Genomic DNA, 13,563 nt, shown 5'->3' on the forward strand with positions numbered 1-13,563 from the left:
TTACCACAAACGATGGCTCTCATCCCAATTTTGGGCCCTGCGCCGCTCCCAGTAGCTGTCTTTTCCCTCTATATACTCCCAATGGCCTGAACATGGGTCGTCTGGCGAACCGCCAACATGAGTAAAGTAGCGTGGCACATAAGGAGTGCCTGATTCTTCTTGCGCCTTACGGCGTGCTCTCTGGCCCTCTTCCAACTGCTGTTTAAGCGACTCGGCGTTTTCAATCTCCCCGTTAGAGTAAACCTTCATGTCGGGTCTGAATCTAGAGTCCGTTGCTGGCAACTTGTCTTGCTCAATACTGGTAATCTTGTTCAAAGTTCCTGTGAACTCTGGGAAGCCGAACTTCTTCTCAAAGTTAGGCAACAAAGCTCCAGCAGTCCAAATTTCCTTTTCGACCGTGTGTGTTTTCAAAGTCATCAGCTCTGTCCATTTGCCCACCACGGTGTAACTGAGCTGCTTCTTGGAAGAGTCAAATGCTTTGATTTCCAAGTCCTCGGAGCGGCCACTGAACATTCCTCCCTTAGCGAATTCAACGACAGCTCTGTAGCCGCTGCTGGATTTCACAGTGATTGGCGAGCATGGCTCAGTGTATTTCTCACCTGCAATGATGTTCTTGACAACACAAGTTGGTTGCTCCCATGTAAACGTCTCTTGTGTGGCACGGATTGTGAGCTTGGCGGTTCCAGCGGTGTAGATCTCGGATGTTTTACCCCAGAATTTCTGAGATGGGGCCGGGCTGAAAGAGAATATCCAGTCTGGTGACTCGACATGAACGGCAAACACTGGTGGTTTGTGATTCACCTTCTCACACAAATAACGGAAGCCCTTGTCTTCCCTCACAAGCTCAAAAGTCTCTCCAAGAAGAGGATTGAATGGTTTTCTGCCCACTCTAAGTTTCACTCTCATAGCAGAGAGGTAAGTCACCGAGAATGCTGCAATACGGAGTATCATCTCGCCTGACTCTGCAGGATACGTACCTTGCAAAGCATTGTCGATCATTTCCGAGTACTCCATGATTTCGGCATACTTCTGAAGAATCGTAATGGGCTCATTCATATCAACTGGCATAGACAAAGTGGAAAGATCTTTTCCCACATTTTTACGCACAAACGACAAGAAACTTGGTGGGTCATGAGTGAACACTGGAATGTCACATGGTCTGTTGACGGGCGTATCAATAGGCAAAGGGCTGAGGTCAACAACTCCAGTACCACTAGAGGTTTTGAGAGTCGTAGGCACTGCAGCTTCAGGCCTATCGGCGTCATCATAGTCTGAATCCAGGTCTGAAGACAGTCTGGTATCGACATCCTCATCATCAGAATCACCGGTGTTCTTTTTGGTAGTGTCAGAGACTAAAACAACTCCAGAACCATGGTCATCCAAGTCGTCCTGGGCATCGTAGAACTCGCCATCTGAGAAGAGAGAAGCGGCGTCAGACCCCTTGATCTTGAGTATATTGGAGAACCGCGTGAGGAGAGAGTAAAGCTGTGATTGTAAAACGTCTTTGTCCGTGGCAGAGAAATCCTCCAATATGTCGGCGAATTCCAGGTGCAACCCTCTCAACGATTGCAAAGCCGTAGCCTGAGCAGCAGGATCGCTCCCTAAGCCCTCATCGGGTCTTGAAGAATTCATAGACCGCTTTTTCAACAGATTGAAAGCTTCAACCCACACCTGAAAGTCAGACTTGCTAGGCGCTTTCAAAGTCCACACCTCCATTCCCGAATCAATGAAGATCTCGCGCGTCTTTTCGTTAGCGCTAACAATCGATTCGACAATGGGCATCTGGCCACGAAGCTTATTGTCATTCAATTTGAAGTAGGAGAGCGTACCATGCTTGAAGTTCAAAGTGAAGAATCTCTTGGTGAAGCCCTGAAGCTTCTTCCGGCGCTTCTTCAAAAGCGTTCCCTGCATCAAGTCACCACTCCGTGGACGCAAGATACTGCGCAGCTGTTCGGTAGGAAGATTATCCGCCTCGGCCACATCAGCAACCTCTGCCACCTCTACTGGATTGACCGACTGGAAGCGATACAACTTCGATTCCGGCAGCTGGTCGTCGGCTGCCGAAGCGGCCGCATTGGCGTTGGCCACCACATTGGACGAGAAAAGCACGGTTTTTCCGATAGTCTTAGAAAACGTATTATCTACAATGAATGCAAAAGTACCCCCCTGGTCAGTGTCTATCTGACCCTTCACCAACTCTCCCGGCACCAACTTATGGTAATCCTTAACGAGGACCAAGTCTGGGTTGGTCAAGCTCGTATTCAACGTCAGCAGTCGACTCTTAAGCTTGATAGACCCTCTCCTTTCTGTGATATTGTTGACCGAAGTCACCAGGCCCAGACGCATCCTCATCGATTTCAGCCAAATCAGACTCAGCCTCTCGCGGAGCGGCAGCTCCAGCGGCGTGGAGGGCGGCGTGTCGAGGGTCGTTTGGGACCCGTTGACGGAGGAGCTTAGGTTTGTGTTCAGACGGCTGTTCTCGGCGCCAATTGCACCTGAATCACCGCCGTTTTCGGCGGCAGGGACGTCTTTCTTGCGGTAGATCGCAAAATTCACCGACCGCTTCAACGGCTTGATTTGCCAGACCATAGAACTGTGTTCATGTGCGGTGACCCATTTCACCAAGAAATCCTTGGCCTGGATCTCCAACGACTCCATTTTTTGGCGGCAATTGTGTGGTATATATCTTCAGCTACCCCTCTTTACGTTCCCAATGATGAAAATGGATAAATTGGTGTGCGTGGGAAGAAAAATGGGGCTAATATCTATATATATGTATGTGGTCAAGTAATTACTGGTCATGAGGCTGTGGTACTGCATGGCGTGCGACGGACGCTTTCACAGGGATTACCCCAGAACGGAAAAAAGCGACTGTGAAAATATGTAGTGCCGACTCCAAGGAAGTTTGTTTTGTTTTTCGATTCTTGTTTCAAATTTGTTCGGGTGGGTCGTGGTTTTGTTCCGTATTCTTTCGCCGCTACGCGTAACATGAACGGCTGCAAATTTATGGTATTAGAGATATGTACGGCGCGTAATGTACGGAGTCAAAGAGGACACGAATTGAGAGATACGAGGAAGGAAATGTCTTTTTCCGCATGAGTTTGGTTGTTCCTTTTTCTGATGATGAGTGCAACGTACATTTTTTGGCGGTGGTTGTGTGAGCATGTGAGCATGTGAAGTCTATACCCATGTGCGTAGTACAAGACGAGAGTATCCATGGAATTACAAAAAACGTATAGGGGTTTAGATTTGTAATGGAGTTCTGGGAAATTATTATTGGCGCTTTAATAGGTGGTAGATCGTGGACCGAGGGTAGTTTCATTTATGAAGACACATCAATGAGGGACTCAAAAGAATTGTGCTGGGAGACGACTCAGAAACCTCTACGTAAACTAAGAACATTGATGCAAAAATAATAGGACTACCCCTATAAGGGAAAGAGTGCAAAAAAGAATGATCACGCCCAGGCTCGAACTGGGGACCTTCTGCGTGTGAAGCAGGTGTCGTAACCAACTAGACCACGCGACCGTTCTTATCAATTTAATTTTTCAAGTGCAATATGAAACAAACTTCTACAAGTAGTTGTTTGAGGTCTTTTGTTCATTCTTTATATATCTTATGACATTTTGATCAAACAGGCAATAAGCCAGATACTCTATGAGCTTCGTAACTCGATTCGATACCCCCATTGCAGAAAAACTCCATCATTTCCTGAAGATCGTAACCGTTCTTCACCTTAAATGACTCTATGAAAGAACATACATAGTCGAGGTGCTCGGATGACATCAAATCTTTCGTGTCCTGTGGAATCAACTCCAAATACCGCTCTTTTGTTCGTGGGAAGCCAATATTGATAAGTCCAAGCTCGCAAGCATTTTTTCGGCCCGCATCAGATGCGAGGATTTCGAGATACCTTTCCATACCTGCGAAGTCTTGCGTAAGTGACGTGAAGTACGTGGGCAATGACGGCAATTGATTGAGCAAATAGTAGAGAATGAAAGGAATGAGCATTGTCTGTCTGGGTGGGTACTGTTGCTTTCTTGTTTTTAGAATGCGATTAGGCCATGCTTTAAATAGTCTTTGTAGTCGATCACCTGGGTTTTTAAGTCCTGGTCCAGCGCCGATCGGTACCTACAACGTGACTACTTTTATTGCAATTGCAATTAAACAAGACTAAAGTTTCTGATATAAGAAAAATCTTTATGTGCTGAAATTTTTATTGGACGGACTTTGGCGAGATTCTCTTCGAGAAATGGTGATCAATCCAAGGTGACCCTGAAAAGCCAAAAGCCAGACTTTCGCCCACAAACTAGAAAAGTAAATTAGCCGGATGATCTACAGAAAAGATTAACGCTTGCTTCAAGACAGATCGACCACAAATATTCCCAACAATGTACATGCACAGATTACAACCAAATACCAATTGGAAACAGAAAAGAATGCAAAAAAAACCAAGAAAAATACAAAGGAGAATAACTCAGAAAGAAAAAAAACCAGAATTCTTCACCTCTCTTCTTTTATTTTCACCGCTCGCTTCCTTTTCCCGATTCATTTTCTTAGCCCTAATGGGTCTTCGCACCGCGAAATTATCATCTCCCAAATCTTTTTTTTCATACCACTCTTCTTTCTTCCTCAGCACTATTTCTCCTCAACTCGTATGTATATCGCCGGTGTTACCTGATGATACTCGTCCTCACGGACACGCTTAACCCAGCTCATTTGATAAACTGTTCATGATAAGAATTTTCCTTAGATAGCTGACAACACCTTTTTACACCATAGTTGTGTACTAACCTCAGAAAGTAGCTTTTGTTTCGATGAAAGGATTTGTAGTTTGTAGTCTGTAGATGGGCTGGTCTGTTTCTTGTGTTCTGTCCATTTGAATGTATTCAAACATGCATTCATTGGGCAAAGAAGACATGCTATCGCGACTTGGTTTGAGTATGACATGGCTCTTGATATAGCTCGTTGACTTAGCTCATTGACATGGATATTGAAAGCGTGCGTTTAGATATCTTTGTATGGAGAGCATGCGTTAATATTTCTTTGTTCAAAGAGCGTTAGTTGAGATAGCCTGTGTTTGGATCACCGTCCCAGATGGTTTCTCGTATAGTCTGTTGAAATCTTGTTTTTAGGTTATTCTGTACTGATATTATCTGTTCTGAAACTCCTTAATGTTGCCATGATCAAGCTGTTTCCTGGCTCATGTACATGCAGAAAGCTCAAGCAAATTCAACTGGTAAAACTGTAAAAAAGGACAAAAAGATTGCAGCACCACAATTTCACACATGGTCTCCCACTGCATTACTCAGTGTGGCTCTAAGTGGCTTGACTAACGTTGATCGGACGGGAAACAGTATTTTCCACTTGATATGGCCGCAACCGAAAGATAAATTTTTTGGACCAATATGACCTACAAATTTAGTTCATTTGTTTGCAATTCGTGGTGTGATACAATAAAAGCAAACAAATTCTTCTGGAAGAACTGTAAGAACTGGAAGAACAGAGTGCCTTGCTCAGTGTGGTTAGAACAAGAAATGGAGGTTATGAACTTACTTTAGCAGAATAGTTAATCCCAATTCCTACAATTTCGAGTGCATGTCTGAATCTCCACAATTTATTCTTAAAGTAATCTTTCAACCCTATTGGTGTCAATTACATCTCTAAAAACACACTTGACGAAGTACCTCAATATGCTGTACTTGAAACGAACACTACAATTCATAGTATAGTCGACGAAACGGTTCTCAATATTTTCATTGGATTTGCCTGCTTCCAAATTAGTTTTTCGAATTTCAAACACCATATGATCATTTTCGTTTTATAGATGGTCTCTCTAATTTTGTTCATTTGGATGTACATCTGCCATATCTCAGAGAATACCCAAACACGAATACCGAAAAAAGGCTCCAAGAAACACAAAAAGCAACCAAAACACAACAATACTACAAAGGAAATCATCTATACCCCAAACTTTCCCCAAAAACAAATCTATTTTCTTCGGTCATTAGCTTCATTCCCCAGACGTCCTGCAGACAATCACTCTCTCTGAAAAATTTCGGATTCTCTACCTACAGATTCCAGATCAGTGTCCAACTCAAACCAACCAAAAAACAGTTTTCTCTAAAACTCTGCACATATGCTTAGGTCTCGCTCTGTGCTTCGTTTGTGTCAAACGATCCCTAGACGGGCCAATTTGGTGCGGTTCCAGGTGACTTCCACGGTAGTCGAAAACGACGCCAAAAGAGTCCCTCCTCCAAAAAACGCCGAAGCAGCCAATCAGAATTCACAGAAGAAAAATCACTTCCAGAAGCCCATTCCTAGAAATCCAAACAAGCCGTTCAGTCGCAAGTTCAGGGACATCTCTCAACAAATCAGCGTTTCTGTCAAAGATGCAAACGCTACAGACCTCACCGAGGCCATTGATATCTACGAGGAGGGTCTCTCGTACTTGAGAGAAATTCAGGCTGCAGAAAAAATCGAGGATGAGCTCATGTACAGAGAGTTTCAGCGGTCTGCCACTATTCTCTTAGGGAAAGCCATTCAGAGCGGTGACGAGAAGTTGATCTCTCGGGTTTTGGAGATCTTCATTGCCAACCGCGTGGCTCATAACTTCCACTTTGCGCAATATCTGATGTACCTCCTTGGTCAAGGCGCCGAGAGACACACTGAGATTCTCTCCTTGTGGCTCCAGTACTTGGAATATTCCAAGATGTTGGATGCTACCACCCTGCGTTTGTTGAACCGTCCCTTCGGTTTCCAGAGTGAGTCCAAGTTCCTCTCCAATGACCTCATGAATGTCACTTATTTCGTATTTGTCTTGCAGTGTGCCGCTGCAGGTGTGGAGCTCCAAATCAAAGATGCCATGAAACTTCTACAGATCACTGATGCCTCGCGTTTGCCTCCCACATTCCAGGTGATGAGCTCTTTGAGAAAGTGCGAGCACTTTGAGTCGATTCGCCCAGAGGTAGAACAGTTCAGTAACATCACCCGCAACCACTCCATTAAGCTCTTGAACCCCAATGGTGAGGCTATGGCTGCAAAGATCTATTCCATCACTAAGAATGGAAATTACAGAATGCTTAAACAATACTACGAACGTTTGAGCGCGGCCTCTGTCGAGAACAACCTCCCATTGACCGAAGACACTCTTAATAGAGTCATGAACGCATTCATTGAACTTCACCACTTTTCTGAAGCTCTTGAGGTATTTACCACAATGGCTTCGTCTTTCAAGCCTTCTGCCACTTCGTGGACGTTAGCTATCAAGGCTATGGGACACCCTAAGCATGTTGACTCCTTGAAACCTGTTCAAAAGGACAAAATGGTGCAAACCGTCAAATCGACCCTCCAGTCCATGGAGGCCATGGGTGTGCCCGTCAACGCCAAGGTTTTGGCTGTCGCAGTTGGAGCTATGGCCAATTTGGATAAACAGGAGGAAGTCCAGAAGCTTTTGAGTCAATACAGCAACATCCCTGTTGTCCATTTGACCAGACACAACAATTTGCTTGGTATGATTCTCAACAACGATGTTGCAGAGGCTGAGAAACGCATGAAGGAATACTTCAAAGAGGACCCAACATACGTTCCATCTATCCAGCTCTTGAACTCGTTCTTGACTCACTACGTCAACGTTGCTAATTACAATGCTGCTGACGCCATGTTGCAATTCATGAGTGAGAAGAACATTGAGTCCGACTTGGGAACCATCACCACTGTGGTCAACTACTACTTCAAGTCTTGTAAGAACAACGGTAGAATTCCCGATGTGCACACTGTGCTTCTGGAATTGACCAAGAAGAACTTGAAGTGGGACCCTAACATGGCTGCCACTCTCATGAACGGTTTGACTCTCGACAGCTCGAACTTAGACGCAGTGCGTGCTGTTTTCAAGTTCTTCATTGCTTTGGGTCCTAGATTCAAAAACTCTCCAGCTTTATATACGTCCATGATTCAAATGGAGTTGGATCATGGTGATGTTGCACTTGCCGAGGATTTGTTCTTGTGGTACGATGAGAACCTCAAATCGGACACTCGTGCATGGAATCAAATGATCAAGGGTCTTTTGGTCAACAACGAAAAGAGAGCTGTCAAATTCTATCAGAAAATGGTCACTCATTCCAAGAATGAGCCAAACAACTTCACGTTCTACTACATGCTCATCCACTTCCTTAAAACTGGAAACACCAAGAGAGTGCAATGGGTTCTTGATGAGATGGCTGCGTCATCTTTGGCTGACTTTGGACTGGAGTTGCCATCGAAGGTCACACAATTGAAGCTGCAATACAATGTGGACCAAAGTTTGTTGAGGAGATTATCTTCTGAAGACGTTAAGCATGCGCGATCCTTGTAAATAGCCGGCGCTAGCTTCACTTTGAAACATACACAATAAACACTTTAGCGGAGTAGTATCCATTAACGATATCATTTAAACTATATACTGTGCTGAAAAAGCACTAAATTGATGTGATGGGGGCAGTCTATTGACGGCGAAGATAATACGGCGAAGTAAACCAGATGCTCGCCTTTTTGAATATAAACACAGAACCAAAAAGATTTCAAAACAAATCAGGAATCAGAACAACTTCTAAGGACGGAATCTACTGACGGTCACTGAAGTCGCCCATGGCTCTTCTCCACAAGGGGAAGAACCAGCGCTCAAAGCGGTCACTGGCAGCAGTCACCGAGTCTAGAGCTGGACGTGTGTCCAACATAAAAGCGGGCATGCCGGTATCCTCGTCGTCAGGGGCGCCATAATAGTCTATGACGTAGCGCACCTTTTCCCAGCCCTCGTTACGGCCCTTGGATCTCAAAACAGTCCAGTCATGGCGATCAAACGGAGGTTGTGTGTTGAAAGTTTCGGGGAAAATCTTTCCCAAAAAGAGGTATGTTTGTGCGCGAGGAGACAAGTCATGAGGACGGCCAGTGAATTTCTCAAGACGAGGCTCGACTCTTGTTTCAAGTGTGTGTGGCTTCTCCCAGTCTAAGATTTGTTGCCAGGCACCCTCATTCAAAAAGTTGTGAACATCAACCATGGAGGTGACGGCCTCTTCATCTATACCTTGACCCTTTCCTTTTTTAAGCATTGCATTCAACATTTGCTGTGGAGAAGGATACTCCCAGTTTCCCTGGTCGAGCAGCTCACCGCGGGGAATCAGGGAAATGGTTCTTTCGGTTGAGAGAATAATTTTCTGACCAGGAGCTTTCTGGGAGGAGATGGCCATAGGCATATTGTTGAGAGGGTTGAGAACCTCGATGTCGTCATCGGCAACGACCACCGGACAAACGGCTGCAGTGCCAGAGTGGTCGATCGGACAAACGGCGCCGGGTGGGAACTTTCCGTGTGGTTTACTGGCAGCGTTGGCCCAGAACCAGCCCATGATGAAGATATATATGTGATAGAGATGAGAGATTGTGGGGGAGAAGAGATGATCTGAGGGAGACCCGTACCTCCGAGCAACCGAAGCGATAAATTGGTCAGAAAAAGGGCATCTGGTAATTTTACAATTCGTTTGTTAGAGTTTGTGATATTGTGATTCCAAAATTTTGCTTCGTTTTGTTTTTGGTCACGTCCTTCTGACGGGAGACGAATAGATACAGTAGGGACTAGAGCCAATCACTAAGCAGACAAAGACAATGCAAGACTGGATGACAATCCCCTCTTTTTTTTTTTCTATTTTTAATTCTTCCGCTTTTGTTCAATTCTTCGTAACTGTTGGAATGAAATTCGCGCAAGTCTGCTACTGGCGCCGGATTCTCGTTGGCGAACACTGGTCTGGGTTCAAATCGGGAACGCTCAATGTGGAAGATTTCAGACCCAATCCAGACTTGGACCGTCCAGCCAACGGCGAAAATCCTCCATAAAAACCAATCAAGCATAAATTTCAAACCTTATTCCAACTCAATTTTTGGGGACGCCCATTAGGCTTCGTATTGTCTCTCAACCCAAAATACATTCATACCCCCCAAGCAAGTAAAACAATCACATTCCGCACCCTGTCGATACCCCTGGACTTTAGTCAGTCACGGATTTGAGGATAATGAACGGTTGCAAATTCCAACGAGTGGGTACATTCTTCATTCATGATGAACGGCTGTCAATACTACCTCGTTGCCGTTACAATCGCACCCAATCGGCTGATCCATCACCTTGACAACGTATGGACCTGGCCGGAACCTAAAAGGTGGGCTGTCCACCAGAAACGAATGATTACAGCCAAGGATTTTCTGAATTAGGGCGGTGGGTGAAATTGAGTCCTCATTTACAGTCTGTGTCTGCAGACTTAGGGCTCCCACACAGAGGATTTCTGCAGATACATCCGATGATTTTTCCGCTTTAGTTGAATCATCAATCGATTTTAGCCACATTCAGTAAACTAGCCACAACAACGTTGCCTTTCGGTCCTTTGTGTTAAAGCGCCCAAGGGTTTTGCCGGAACTCAATAGGCACTAGTACAGATGCACCTTTGCCTCAGTTAGCCGCACATTCCGGAGGTCCCATACAGGCGCCACACAGGAACCATACAAGCACTTCCCACCGTACAGGTGCCACACACCTCGTCATGGGATGTACACAGGAGCAACATCTATTTCATGCACACTTTCTGTCTCACCTCTAAAGTTGAAGAATGCCGTTTTCGTCACCGCCGACTATCGCCGGCCAATTGAGAAGCCATATCTTCCAAGATATGCGAAAATCTCTCCTTTCGGTGATATATGCGTGCCACAAAGTGGACAACGCGCCGTATGGAGGCTGCGTTTTTCCCGCCATCTGAGACATTGTAAATTATGCACATGGTGAGTGCGCCCAAAGCAGTAATAATAGGTGGGTTCTTTGGAGGTGTGGGTACTGACAACCAACGAGTGTCATGAATAATGGCTATGGACTGGAAAATATGAAGGTTGCAAAGTTCAACAAGAGTCTCAAGTCTCTGACTTCTGATGAAAAAACAGAGATCTAGGTCTAGACCTCGATTTCGGGGAAAAAGCCCTGCTCGTCTGGTCCAAGATATTCCCACATGAATGTCGCTTCTATAATTGCTCAGGGTTCAAAAGCCACATAAGAAATACAAGTTAAATGTTCAGACACAAAGTTTTGGATTAGCGGCTAGCGGCTTTTCCAATGTAGTGATGGAATAGCAATCATTTGGTTTACGTTGTTTCTTGACAGGGCGATGCAACTAGGTTCTCACCCCCCACGAACATAAATACGGTTTTATTTGTCGCGCATGTCCACCCATTTGCTACATACACAATTAACTGCATATAGTTACAGACGCGCACATACAAGTGCTTCCGACTTTGGAGACTGTGCAGGCTGCATGGGAGACAATGATTATTCTACAAATGGAGGTTCAAAGCAGACAAAAAGGGATTAAACGGAGAAGAGGCGTAAATGCTAATGTTAATGCTCACTCCATCTAAATGCATCTCAATCCGGAGAAATTGGAGGTTTGGGCGATTATTTATTGCGGAAATCTGTAGTGTTTCTTGAAGTTCGCACATATCGATGAGCATCTATGCAACTACGGAGAATTTCGCACACAGAATGGAGAGCATGGAAGGGAAAAAGAGTGGGGATAAATGGACGAAAAAGGAGGTTGATAGGTTGTGGCTTTCAGGGGTTGAAGTTACATGGGAGGCCCTTGAGAAAGCTAGAAACAAATTTTACCGCCGGCCCCTATCACGCCATTGAATTATGCCAATTTAAGCGGGGTCCTAGGTTAGAATACCCCTCTCCCCCTCGGAAAGTGGATCTTTTGACCGAATAGGGCATAAATAGGGTGCGCAACCGGTCAATTTAAGATATCGTGCATGTAGGCACCGAAATCGCATCGCGCTTAAAAAAGCTCTAAAAGTACGGTCAGTGATTACATTGATGTACACCTAGATAAATGATTGAAATCGACTGTTCAACACAAAACTTGAATTTATCGTAGTTTGGCGGTGAATGAGGGCCGTCATCAATGACGCGACAAAGAGTGGAGGGCCTTGGCTCGCGCGTTGCCAATCCTCTGTGGCTAAATCTACAAACCACGCAGGCGCATTTTGGATCCGAGGACGGCTTTCTTATTTAGGAACCAGTTTCAGTGGGAACATGATTACGAGCCGTTGGTTTGCAGTGAGAATTGTCCAATGTGATGTTGAGGTTTAGTGGTGTGAAATTTAAGTAGGTTATTGTGTGGCACTGTTGTGGAGCACTGAAGTACTGAAGCACTATGAATTTGAAAGAAGCATGGACCTTGGATAATGTTTATAGAGACAGTGGTATAAGTATTAGGGTCAGAATTCATGATGGGAAAAGCTCGAACGGAGCCAGTTTAGGCTTCGACTAGGACATGATGCTACGATATGATTTTACGACATGATCCTCTGATACTACAATATAAGGTGTATGCCGTAGTAGTATGTACAACAATAGAGCTTTTACAATGATATGATACCCTGATATGATACTCTGATATGATACTTTGGCGGGAAATGAGACTCTCATTTGGTATGATACTATACCCTGCGCACCTAGACGAACCGAAGCGGTAGCGTGATGTTATGATACCCTGATACAAGACATACCATGCATACATGATATGGTACTACACACTATAGAGTGTTCAGTAACATCCACCGCCGTAAGGTCGACCAGAAAACTCACATCGCAAAACTCTCACAATCGTAAGTCACAAAAAAGGAACACCACCCAAACTCATATCACAAACACCACCGACTCTCAAATGCTGAAAATTCACATTTTTCACATTTCTCGGGGCTAGGGCTGCCGAGATCGGGACTGGCGCCGCTCCCAATGAAATCCCGTATGCATTGTTCGCACCCATTGTTTTACTATACCACGGAAATGCGGACGGGATCGTAACCTAACTTTTCTCATCAAAAAAAAGAGGCCCAAATAGGGCCGTAAATGAGACATCTACTGCATCGTTACCAGCAAATGATAATTCAAAGTTACGCTTCATGAAGATCTTAATTGAGATGATACATCTCTAACACGCAAGACTAGGGAAGACTGCACCACTCATTCGCGACCATTGATACATGGCACATCACACAGAATCTGAGCTGGCAATCTTTACATGTTAAACACCACTTAAAGCGTATCGGAACAATGCATTTGCATTGGCTGCAAATGTCATCCATTGTCTGAAAGCCACCTGGGTCAACGTGTCAGGTGTCATGGTGAAGGAACTGCAAACAAGCTTGCCCTCGGAAGTCTTGATGCATCTACTGCAGCGGCTAAACACATACAGGCACAGCCAATGAATTGACACATCCTTCGTACGCACACGCACGACGCCTATATCACAGGTTTGACACTTGTCGGCTACTGCGTGCATAGAGTCGCAAGGAGAGATCGCCTGTGTGCCTGCTCTACACTGCAGGCCGTTTATGAACATGCAGGACAAGGCGCTTAGGTTGCAAAAAACATCAAAGTCAGGTAACCATTGTGTCACGTCCACCATAGAGAATATAGGATTGAAGGAGTCGGTGTCCGCATTTATCGCACCCCTTTAGAGCTCCTTTCTTGTCGAAGTGATCAAATTTTGATCT

At 45.0% G+C, this 13,563-nt stretch overlaps 3 protein-coding genes and 1 non-coding gene across 4 annotated transcripts; 1 reads left to right on the plus strand and 3 right to left on the minus strand.

The window, feature by feature from the left end:
- Positions 1-2,658, minus strand: PUMCH_005188 (uncharacterized protein; the record flags this gene model as incomplete). The annotated part of the gene is made up of 1 exon (XM_063024094.1): positions 1-2,658. One exon carries the CDS (start codon positions 2,656-2,658, stop codon positions 1-3), a length of 2,658 nt encoding a protein of 885 aa, XP_062880164.1.
- A 796-nt stretch (positions 2,659-3,454) lies between these two features.
- PUMCH_005189 lies at positions 3,455-3,528 on the minus strand. Its single transcript has one exon. It is a non-coding gene; the product is annotated as a tRNA-Val (tRNA).
- Positions 3,529-6,139: 2,611 nt separating this feature from the next.
- Positions 6,140-8,353, plus strand: PUMCH_005190 (uncharacterized protein; the record flags this gene model as incomplete). The annotated part of the gene is made up of 1 exon (XM_063024095.1): positions 6,140-8,353. One exon carries the CDS (start codon positions 6,140-6,142, stop codon positions 8,351-8,353), a length of 2,214 nt encoding a protein of 737 aa, XP_062880165.1.
- Positions 8,354-8,600: 247 nt separating this feature from the next.
- PUMCH_005191 (uncharacterized protein) lies at positions 8,601-9,380 on the minus strand (the record flags this gene model as incomplete). Its single annotated transcript, XM_063024096.1, has 1 exon — positions 8,601-9,380. One exon carries the CDS (start codon positions 9,378-9,380, stop codon positions 8,601-8,603), a length of 780 nt encoding a protein of 259 aa, XP_062880166.1.
- Positions 9,381-13,563: the final 4,183 nt, after the last annotated feature.

The sequence above is a fragment of the Australozyma saopauloensis genome, chromosome 8 (assembly GCF_035610405.1).
Source record: "Australozyma saopauloensis chromosome 8, complete sequence".
NCBI classification, from domain to species: domain Eukaryota; kingdom Fungi; phylum Ascomycota; class Pichiomycetes; order Serinales; family Metschnikowiaceae; genus Australozyma; species Australozyma saopauloensis.